This window comes from Miniopterus natalensis, chromosome 7 (genome assembly GCF_054644295.1).
Source record: "Miniopterus natalensis isolate mMinNat1 chromosome 7, mMinNat1.hap1, whole genome shotgun sequence".
Taxonomy (NCBI): Eukaryota; Metazoa; Chordata; class Mammalia; order Chiroptera; family Miniopteridae; genus Miniopterus; species Miniopterus natalensis.
Genome location: NC_142087.1, coordinates 28,819,058 through 28,829,806, shown reverse-complemented (window position 1 = coordinate 28,829,806; position 10,749 = coordinate 28,819,058). Strand labels below are relative to the sequence as shown.

Below are 10,749 nucleotides of genomic sequence, written 5' to 3'. Positions count from 1 at the left end.
TCCTAGGGTGCTTTAGAAAAACGCCAGTGCCCAGCCCTACCCTCAGGTATCAGGGTACAGTTGGTCTGGGATGTGTGGCTAGAGCAAAGGTAATTTCAAAGTGTCTCAAGGAATTCCAGTATGGAGATGGCTGGCAAGCCCAGTTCCTGTACACCTGTGTGCACATCTGTGCCTGGGGAGGTGCTTGCCCCTGGACCTAACACCTCTGTAGGTGCCGCTATTAAGCCTACTGCCCTTAACCTACCTTCTTCTCCTTAAAACCTTGTCAAACACACTAGGCAAGAGAAAAAGAACAACATGTGTATTACTGTTTTACTTGTCAGAATTTCCAGAACCAGGGTCTCTAGAAAAATAGAAAATTTTACTACTATGAAAAGGCAACTATGACAAATAAGTATAATCAGAAAGGGGCTCCATGGACTTGAGCAAATGCGGAGTTCAGCCTGGTCAGTGCAGCCCACAACAGAAAGGAACTCGTGTCCCCACATTTGAGGCCTGTTTCCCTCCAGAGCTGGGACTGAGCCTACTCTACTAGCTGGTCCAGTCCTGGAACCGGAAGCAGTCGCTTGCTATCTTCCACACTGTGTTGCTAGGCGAAGCCTGGGCAGTCAGGAGGAAGTTCTGGTTGAAGTCCCGTTGTTTGTTGCCTTCAAACTTCACTGTTCCACAGATCACAACGAGGACCGTGGTCTGGCTTGGGGTGGCTTCATCATGTACAGGCTGGCAGTCAACCACATTGATTTGGAACTCACTGGAAGGCAACATTTCAAAAAACTCACTCAAGGACTCTTGTCCTGAAACAGCGTTTCCATTCCACACCAGGGTGGCGGTGCCCATGTACAGGCGGGACAGCAGACGCCTCCGTTTGTCCATGGTGGTGTAGTAGACGTTGACAAACTCCTCAGCAGCCCTGCATGCCTGATCCACGTAGGTCTTGAAGTCCACTGATGCCATCTCTGGCTCTCCTGAAGGAGGCCTCCACCCAGGTGCTTCCTGCACCTGAGGGGGCAGGGGCTGTGGGGAGGAAGGTAGAAGAGAGCCCATGTGAATGCCAAACTTCACTCTGTCCTGACAACTAAACAATCCTTTTCTATTGGTGGCAAAACAATTACATACTGTAGAGATGAGTCTAGGCACAAACTGCTGCCAACTCTTAATCTTACTAAACCTGATTGTACATCTTAAAATGGGAATAATAGCACTTGTGGCATAGTTTTAATATGAGAATTAAATAAGACAGTGTATACTAAGTGCTTAGTTAGAAAAGCCTGATACCTACATCTCAGAAAACAGTAGCTATTACTATGAATTTTTTAAATCTCATTTTATAAAACAGTACATTTGACTATGGAAGGCCACTTTTCCTGAAAGTGTGGAAAAGTGAGAAAGGTTTATCCTGGGTAAAGACAGTGGACCTTATTGAAGGGAACTGACCCGATGAAGGCCAATTAGATGGCATATGCTCATTAGCTGCTCAGTTAGTGACAGCCTGGGACAGCCTATCAGGAGGACACTCCAGGGAGACTGAAAGGTGTTTTTTTGGTTGTGTTTTTTAAAAAGGCAAGTTTCTTAAGAGGGTAAGAGAACAAATGCCCCAAGGACAGGACCAAAATGATGGCTGTAATCCTCATGATAAGCTATAAGAAGCAAACCTGGTGGCTGGCTGGGAATGAGAATAGAGAGCACCTAGCATCTGTGAGCACAAATACTCACCAGGTAAATCCTGTAAGCCACAATGCAAAGACAAGTTAGAATCAAAAATTCTATGGGGTGGTGTGGGGGCAGCAAAAAAGAACTTCAACTGTAGCTGAGATGCCACATTTCCTTTAAAAAAAAAATCCAAGGGCATAAACAAAAATTACTTGTGTTTGGGTTTTTTTTCAGGGTATGGTACAATGGTTATAGTTCCCTGTTCTCTCTTTTTTTAATCCTCACCTGAGGATATTTTTTCCATTGCTTTTCAGAGAGTAAAAGGGAGGCAGGAGGGAAAGGGAGAGAGAGGAAGTGAGAGAGAGAAAGATCAGTGTGAGAGAGACACATCGACCGGTTGCCTCCGGCACAGGCCCTGGCTGGTGGTGGAGAGTGAACCCAAAACCGAGGTAAGTGCCCTTGACTGGGAAATCAAACCCACGACGCTCTAACCACTAAGCACACCAGCCAGGGCTCCCTGTTCTTTTTTATATCATTAAAATATTTTACTAAAAAAGAACCCAACAGAGGACAACATTACTAAAATAGTAGATATGCTTAGACTTACAAAATTAAATATTGAACAATTTTTTTCATTTTGCAGACCTTAACTTTTTTAACGTAATACATAAAAAAACACACAGGACTGGGAAGAAGTCAGGCCTGAGAAAGGTGGAGCCTCTGCCTCCGGTAAAGAACTGTAAGGAGCTGGGAGGTAGCCTGGTCCTAGGAATGAGCAGTTCCAGTGCAAGATGCACACCTTAGATTTTCCACCCCCTCCATGGACCTGAAGTCAAGCCTCAACACAACTCTGAGCTGGTATTTACTAAGTGCTTTACACGCATTACCTCATTTAATGGTCACCACAAGTGGATGAGAGAGTATCACTAAACAATTTTACTAATAAAATTGAGACAGGTTTGGATCGAGGTCTTGACAGCAAGCACACTCCTTATTTATCACTTATAAGAACGTGTGTGGCCCTTTAAAATGTCAAGATTATGCTGTCCTTTTACTTGCTTATTTTTTTAAGTTCCTGCACTTTTGAAATCAAGCTTATCATAGCAGAATTCCTGGACGCCAGTTTGAACATTTCCTTTCAGGGGCCCGACTTTCTCTCTTGCTGGAATTCTCAACCACTGGAGGCCCACATTCCTCACCCTGGCCTATCTCACTCCCTCTACCATCTCAGATACACCCCTCTTCTCCACCCCGTTCCCGGCTCGTTTGGGGTTCTGCGAAAGTGGTCTTTCCAGCCCAGCTGCTGTGGCTAAGGGGTTGCGCCTCGAGCCGTGCGCCAGGAGGCCGCGGGTTCGATTCCGGTCGGGGCACCCGCGCCGGGTGGCGGGCTCCACCCCCAGCAGGGGGCGTGCAGGAGGCAGCCGGTCGACGCTGATGTTTCTCAACATGATTCTCTCTCTCCCTCTCCCTTCTTCTCCCTCTAAAATCAATAGAGACATTTTTTTTAAAGTGGTCTTTCCAGGCGCAAGTAACGCCCCGCCCCGCCCCGCCGCTTAATAAAACGATTGCCTCCACTGCTGCGGATCAGTCACCTACAGAGCTCATGGCCAACCCGTCTCCATCAAATCAGGGACAATGAGACTGGAAAGCAGCTGGATGAGAGAAGCTATGAAGCTCGCCGCCTTTAGCTCTCTGCAGCTGGACCGGAGAAGATGAAACGGGCCTCCTCTCCGGCGGTCCGCGCCTTTCAACCACGCGCCCCGCGGCCACCGCCTGGACCGACACCCGCTCCGGCACCGGCACTGCATCGTCGAGCGAATTTCCTGCCCAGCTTTTCGCACAAGCCAAAGCTCGATCCAGGACGGCAGCGCTGCCACCCGGGCGAGGACAGAACCCGCCTGAATCCTGACAATGGAGGGAGGGCGCGGGGACACACGTGCGCGCCCGAGTCTCCCGAGCCCCTCAGGCTGCCCCGCGAGGGACCCACCTACCTGCGCCCGCGAAGGCCCGGGTCAGCGTGGGCAGCGACCTCGGTCTGCCCCGGTCCGCGTGGGTGGCGGAGGCCCCCCCGGGGCCACAGCGCCACAGAGAGCCGGCCCCTGAAGGTCGCGGAGCGGGCCGGCCGGGGCTTCGCGCCCCGCGGAGACGGGAGAGCCGCCCTCGCCCCTCCTCTTCTCCCGGAGGCCCCGCCTGGGCGCCCGGACCTCGGAGCCCGGAGACTAGACAGCGCCCCCGCGGGTCGCCCGCGAGGCCCGCCGCGCTCCGAGCCCACGCGAGCGCCCCTGGCCGCGCCCGCACCCGCGCCCGCCTCCGTCGCGGGTGAAAAGAAGAAATGCCATCCAGCGGCCCGGCGGGCTCGGAGGCCAGCCCCGCCCAGGTGTGGCCGGAAGGCGCGGCGGCTTCCGGGAGAGGCGCTGTCCCAGAGACCACCGCGAATCCGCGCTGGAGTTCTCATTGGTCTAACCGCATCACAGAATCCCGCCCAGCTGGTCAGCCGGGTCTCTGATTGGACGAAACCTGCAAGTTCCGTTCCCGGAACTCGGGGTGGGTCGGCTCTCCAGAGGCCGGGAGTGCGTGCGGGGCGTGGTGCGTCTCTCGGCCCGGGTCCCGCGTTCTCTCCAGCAGTTGCGGCGATTCCAGTTAAGGTTCATGATGCTTGGCTACCTGACGCAGTCGTGGGAAACCAGCAGCGACGGGGACCCGAGTTCAGGCTTTCGGTCAGAGAGAGCAGGGTGCCCCGCGAGGGCTCCAGGAAAGCCCCACGAGACGGCGAGCGAAGCCCGCAGAGCTTCGGTTGAACTCTCCCTGGTCAAGCCCCCGCGCTGACGGTGAAGACTACAGAGAGGACAGCCAGTTTATGTTCAGTGGGAAATTAGAAGCGCGAGAAGAGCTGAGGGTGTGCGTAAGGCTTGACGTGACAAAGTATGCCAAGTAGGGGAACCTGCCTCCTTGTGTCCTGGGACTCGAGGGCCTAGGAAAAGCGCCTGCTCCGGCTCGGGCTCGGGGCTCGGGCTGCATTGTGCTTCTTTCCGTTCTCCAGCCTTGAAACTAGCTGTTCAGCTAATCTGCAACCTGAGCTGATTCCCCCCCCCCGCCTCCCTTTTTTTTAAACTGGAATTTTGTTTAAATCAACAGGCTCAATAGAATGGAACCAGTTAGCATGGGATTTGGGAAATTTACAGTTTACAGCATACATTTAAAATGTTGGTTTCTTCCGATACAAGATTCTCAGGTCCATCCGCTGCACTGAGAGACTAATTCCTTGCACACCGGTGGGAGCCCTCCGGACATGTGAGGCTTGCTGAGGTCTCATCTTTAGCGTGTGCGTGCATTCAGCTCACGATCTCGTTGGCTACCCTGTGGCCTACCTTTACTTGCATTCCTATGAGAATTTTTTGCTTTCAGATTTCAGGACAAATTTAGAACCTGGATGGGCTCCCTAACATAGGTAACCCCACCTCCTTAAATCAAGTAGGTGAAAAATTTGGATTATGAGAAATGAAGTTGTAGACTGGGTAGAGAGGGTGAGCTAGCATCTGCGGAGCAGTATTCACGCTAAACTGTCTTTATAAAGCCTGAGACAGTAAGGTGAGGGTGTAATGTACAAAAATCCAAATCACAGCATCGATGCAATGAAAATGGGAGTTGACTTACTACCCTGTAGCCCATTAGGTTGGATGTCTGCTGCTTTAAGCTTCCTCATGTGTCCCACCTAAGCCCGCTTTATTTTGTTAACAAACGGCCCCTGCCACCAGTCCAGTGCCAACAGGAGTCCACAATCTGGAGTGGGGAAAAGAAGAGACTTTTGAGGTGAACAGTTTTCTAACCAGAGAAACACAGCCTAGGTGGAGACCGAAGAGGGTGCTCTGGCCCTCCCTCCCAAAGGGGAGGCCTCTTTGGGAAAGTTCTTGCCCCGGTCCCTGATGGGTCTATTTCTGTGCCAATAGTGAATGCAAATTTACGCATTTTGATCGGTCCACAAGAACTGTCCTGATTGGTTAGAATCATGGTCCTCATGGAGGTGCTCTGTTTGGTAAGGATGCAAACCAGGATACAGCCCACAGTTGCAAATGAACAGGGCATGTCTCAGTCAATAGGTTGAAAATATGATTCCAGAAACTTAAAGGATTGGCTCGGACGTCAAGAAGTCTCGGCAGCCTGATCTGTTGTGCTTCCCTAAGGTGCAGTGTGTGCGAGAGGCCTGTCAGCAATGGCTGCCGGATTCTGGTTATGAATTTGAGCCCAGTTAACCAGGAGGAGCCCTTCCTGACAGGTATATTTCTTCTCAGAGTCCACAATTTCATTCTTATAACTTTGGTGGAGGTATCATTATTCCCAGTTTTACAGGTGAAGTGGCTGAGGCTCAAATTAAATGATCAGCCTGGAGTCATAGACCCACTTCAAACCTAGAAAAGTTAGAACATTCGTCCAGCTCCCAGGTCTTGTAAGAACAAGGCTCTGGCCCTGAGAGCCAGCAGAGCCAACGGCAGGAGGGCAGAAACCTTTCCGGCTTGCGTCTACATCATCTAAAGTTGTGCCTGACCCATAGCAAGGACTCAATAAATACTGTGTGAATACACGGACAGGTCTGGGTTCAAATTGCTCCACAATATTCTAATTGTGATGATTCCCCTCCAACAGTCACTTCCTTACTACCAGAAGGAAGCCTGGTTTTTACTTCCCTTGTAGTCCTTGATTCTGGAAGGTGAGAGACACCCCTGGCTCTAAGGGGCACCACACAGGCACCCTATGCCCTGAGCACAGTTGTGGAGTAGTGAGAGGCCTAGTTTGGACCATTGAGTCTGGAGAAGGATTTTATACTGGATTTTGGGAAAGATCCTTTTCCTGTTTCTCCTTCTGGATATGTGATATGTGGATGGTGCCGCTGCAGCCCCATTATCCCCCTGAAGAGGGAGCCCCTTATGAAGAGGCAGACAGGAGAGATGAGAAATCAAACTTTTGATGACTGTGTTGGGAATGAAATCAGCCTAGAAGTTTGGGCTTCTCAGTTTTAAGAGCCAGTAAGTTCCTTCTTAAAATATTATTTAAAATGGGGCATAAATATAAAGGTACTTTTCTAAGTGAACTACTGTGGCTTAGTGTACTAGCAGAGTGGTTGTGGCCAGTGAGTTAACCTGAAAGCTTAGCTGCCTCATTTGTAGAGTGGGGATGGTAATAATATCTATCTCCTGGGGTTGGCATGAGGAGCTAATGAAACAATATGTGGTAAGTTTTAGCACAGGACCGGACACAAAGTAGGCATTCAGAAAGTGTTAATATGCTTTCACATTTTGCATTGACAGCAACTTCCTTATTTGCCAACAATTCCTCCAACAACTGGCTGTTAAACTTGGGACAAGTGTACTGACAAATTGGTAGGATTTGTCACCAAATCACATGGGCACCTTCTGGAAGATGAGCCTGGCTTAAGCAGCAGTGGAGCAAGTGATTCCATTTGCTGTGTGGAGTCCGTCCAGGAAAGAAGGCCACATCTGGTCACGCCGAGCCTCTGGCAGCTCTGAAGACAGGCAACTTTTGGATTTTTAAGTCTGTAAACATAGAATTGAGCTTTTCCTCATTTTCAATGTAGTTTTCTGGTGCAGGATCTAATATTTGTTTGCCTCATCCATGCCCATCAACTCCTGGAGGGTTCTCTCCCACCTGAGGGCTGATCACAGCAGGCCCAGATTCACAGAGATGTTTGGCTGATGAATTGATTCCAGGGGTGCACTGCATAGAGAGGCAACACCCAACCTGGAGACACTGAGGAGTCCAGGGAAGATATGACTTGAGAGGCCTTGGTCAATGAGGAGTAATTGAGTAAGGAACCACAGAGTCTTAGGAGCTTAGAAACAAGTTATAATAATTTTTTTTTTTCCTTCCTGGCAGCCTGAGGGATTCTGCGTGGAGCAGATGGTGGGGTGTCATCCTCCACTCTCCTTCCTGGATGAGGGTCATCTGCCTCATCCAAGGCAGGGCAGAGCAGGACAGCTGGGAATCAACACCCAAGAGCTGCCCTCAACAATGACACATGGGGATGGAGAAGAAATATATCAGCTTCCATGCCCTGGAGGGGACATCTCTGAGGTATGCCCTACACTGTCCCCTGAATCTCCCCAGGGACTGGCCCCAGTCACCCTCATCAGTGTCAACCTGGCAGTGTCAACCCTGTGCTGGCTCTTCCCCATGCCCCTAACAGGTGTGTCTTGGGATCATCTGCTTGCGTTTGAATGATTGTCTCAGGTCCTGCTGCTGGAGGAACCCAGCCTAAACAGTGATCCAGAAGACAGAATTTTCTCTCAACATGAAAGTACTGGGGAATCTCTAGAGGGGTTCTCCTGGTTTCTTGAAGGGTCAGTACCTCATGTTACCAGGTCTGTTTTGATGGCAGGCAGCAATAAACCCAAACACATTTAACACTAACAAATTATAAGTAGAGGTTCTCAAATTTGAGGGAGCATCAGAACCCCCTGGAAGGCTTGTTAACTCACAAATGCCAGAGCCTCACTCTCAGAGTTTTTGCCACAAGTAGAATGGGGTGAGGCCAGGGTTTGCATTTCTAACTAATTCCCAGGGCATGTTGGAACTGCTGGTCTAGGGACCACACTTTGAGAACCACTGCCCTTGATTAGAGGACCAGGACTTAGAGGTCTCTGGGGTGAGGGCTAGAGGGAAATGCCATTGAAGTAGAGGTTTCCTAGTTTTTGCTGATAAAAAGGAGCCTCCAGGCCTGGCCAGTGTTCTCAGTGGTTGGCGCATCAGCCTGTGAACTGAAGGGTCGTAGGTTTGATTCCTGTTCAAGGACACATACCTGGGTTGCAGGTTCCATCCCTGGCCCCGGTCAGGGCACCCGTGGGAGGCAACCAATCGATGTGTCTCTCTCACATCATGTTTCTCTCTCTCTCTCTTCCCCTCCCTCCCTTCTACTCTTTCTAAGAATCAATGGGGAAAAAAACATCCTTGGGTGAGGATTAACAATAATTATAATAAAAAAACAGCCTCTAAATCCACACCTGGAATCCTTATGTCTCTCATGATTTTAAAATATTAAACCAAACATTATTTTCCACTTCCCTGACAATCAGTTCAGACCCAACTATTGAGTATAATTTTCTCATGTTTGAAGTTTTCCGGACATGTCCAGTGCTTAGGTTCTGAGTTGCTGTTCAAAGCAGCTGCCACATGAGTGTGGGCTAGACTTTGGAAAGAGCTGTTCCCTGCTGCCGGTTAGCTTTTCTCGTCATGAAACGAAAGTGTTCAGTTTCTAGATCAGACATTTGAAAATGTTGCAGAGCCCAAGAATATCTCTTGTGTATTGGCGGGTGTGCTGAGGAAAGTAAATATTTATTTCACTAGGAGGAAGTCTTAGAAGCCTCCGGAAAGTAAATGTTCTGCCTTTCCAAAGCGGTGGGACTTATAATTTTGGTGCTATTTAGAATCTCTGAGCTGCTTTCTCAAAATGCTGCTTTTGTTAGTGCTTTGGTAAAGTGTTTGGCATTTTGAATTTTGGCCCAGGGATGGTTTCAAGGCGATGGATGAACAGTGTACAATGGGAAAAAATGACAAAATGATGAGTGGGCAGAAGGATTAGCTTAGGATGACAGCGGAGTCATCCTCACCTCCATAGTCCTGGGAGGGCCTGGCTTTCCAGGGGTGAAGAAGGGGCCTGTCGGTGAATGTCCAGGTGGTTCTCCCTACTTCTGAGTAACTCTTCTGTCCTCCACCCTAAGTGGAAGCAGCGGCTGCCTTTAATTAATTTATTTATTTATTAATTTTTAAAAATATATCTTTATTGATTTCAGAGAGAGGAAAGGAGAGGGAGAGAGAGATATATAGAAACATCAATGATGAGAGAGTCATTGATCGGCTGCAACCGGCAACCCGGGCATGTGCCCTGACCAGGAATCGAACCCTGATCACCTGGATCCTAGGTCGACGCTCAACCGCTGAGCCACGCCCGGTTGGGCTTTAATTTAAAATGTTAAGTCCATCCTGGCTGCCTGGCTCAGTGGTTGAACGTTGACCCATGAACCAGGAGATCAGGGTTTGATTCCTGGTCACAGCACATGGCAAGGGTTGAGGGCTCGGTCCCCAGTAGGGAGCGAGCAGAAGGCAGCTGATCAATGACTCATCATTGATGTTTCTTTCTCTCTCCCTCTCCCTTCCTCTCTCTGAAATAAATAAAAACATATTGAAAATAAAATAAAATAATAGACATGTCTATAGAATCACTATATATTTTAAAAAATTAAAAAATGTTGATTCCAGCCCTGGCTGGTGTTGGCTCAGGTGGTTGGATGCTGTCCCATGCACCAAAAGGTTGCTGGTTCGATTTCCGGTCAGGGCACATGCCTGAGTTGCAGGCTCGATCCCTGGTAGGGGGCGTGCAGAAGGCAGCCAATCGGTGTTTCACTCTCACATCAATATTTCTCTCCCTCTCCCTTCTACTCTCTCTAAAAATCTGATGGCTGTGGCGGGGGCGTCAACATTCTGTTGAATGAAAGTGGTGAAGGTGGACTCCTTGTCTTACTCCCCTTCTTGAAGGACACGCATTTAGCTTTTCCCCGCTGAGTCTGGTGTTGGCTGTGGGTTTGTCACATGTGGCCTTTATCATGTTGCGGCATGTTCGCTTCATCCCCACTTTGCCAAGAATTTTTCTCATAAATGGATATTGGATTTTGTCAAGTGCTTTTCTGCATCTATTGAAATAATCATATGATTTTTGTCTTTCATTTTGTTTATGTGGTGTATCAAGTTAATTGATTTGTGGTTATTATACCAGCCTGGCATACGAGTCTTTTTCCATCCAAAACCCCAGCTCTCTTCACTGGGAAACACTGCCCCTTGATCCTCAGATGCAAATATGCATAAAGTTATGGAAACGTGTGATGTGACCTTTGCGAAGTGAGTGTGATGGTGAGAACTTCTCGCAGGGAAGGATGACGTGTTTCTTCTGACCAAGTTACACAGGATAGAAACTGCTCCTTAGGTAGCATGGGAGAGTTAAAGGAGTGCAGCGCCTGGATGGAAGGCCTGGATCCGAGTCCAGGCTTTGACACTTAGCTGTGCCTCCTTAGCAACTTCCCTAAGTCTCAGGTT

At 49.2% G+C, this 10,749-nt stretch overlaps 1 protein-coding gene across 1 annotated transcript; it reads right to left on the bottom strand.

The window, feature by feature from the left end:
• Nucleotides 1-285: 285 nt before the first annotated feature.
• NXT1 (nuclear transport factor 2 like export factor 1) lies at nucleotides 286-1,200 on the bottom strand. Its single transcript, XM_016211968.2, has one exon. It carries the CDS (start codon nucleotides 1,042-1,044, stop codon nucleotides 532-534), a length of 513 nt encoding a protein of 170 aa, XP_016067454.2. The 5' UTR covers nucleotides 1,045-1,200; the 3' UTR covers nucleotides 286-531.
• Nucleotides 1,201-10,749: the final 9,549 nt, after the last annotated feature.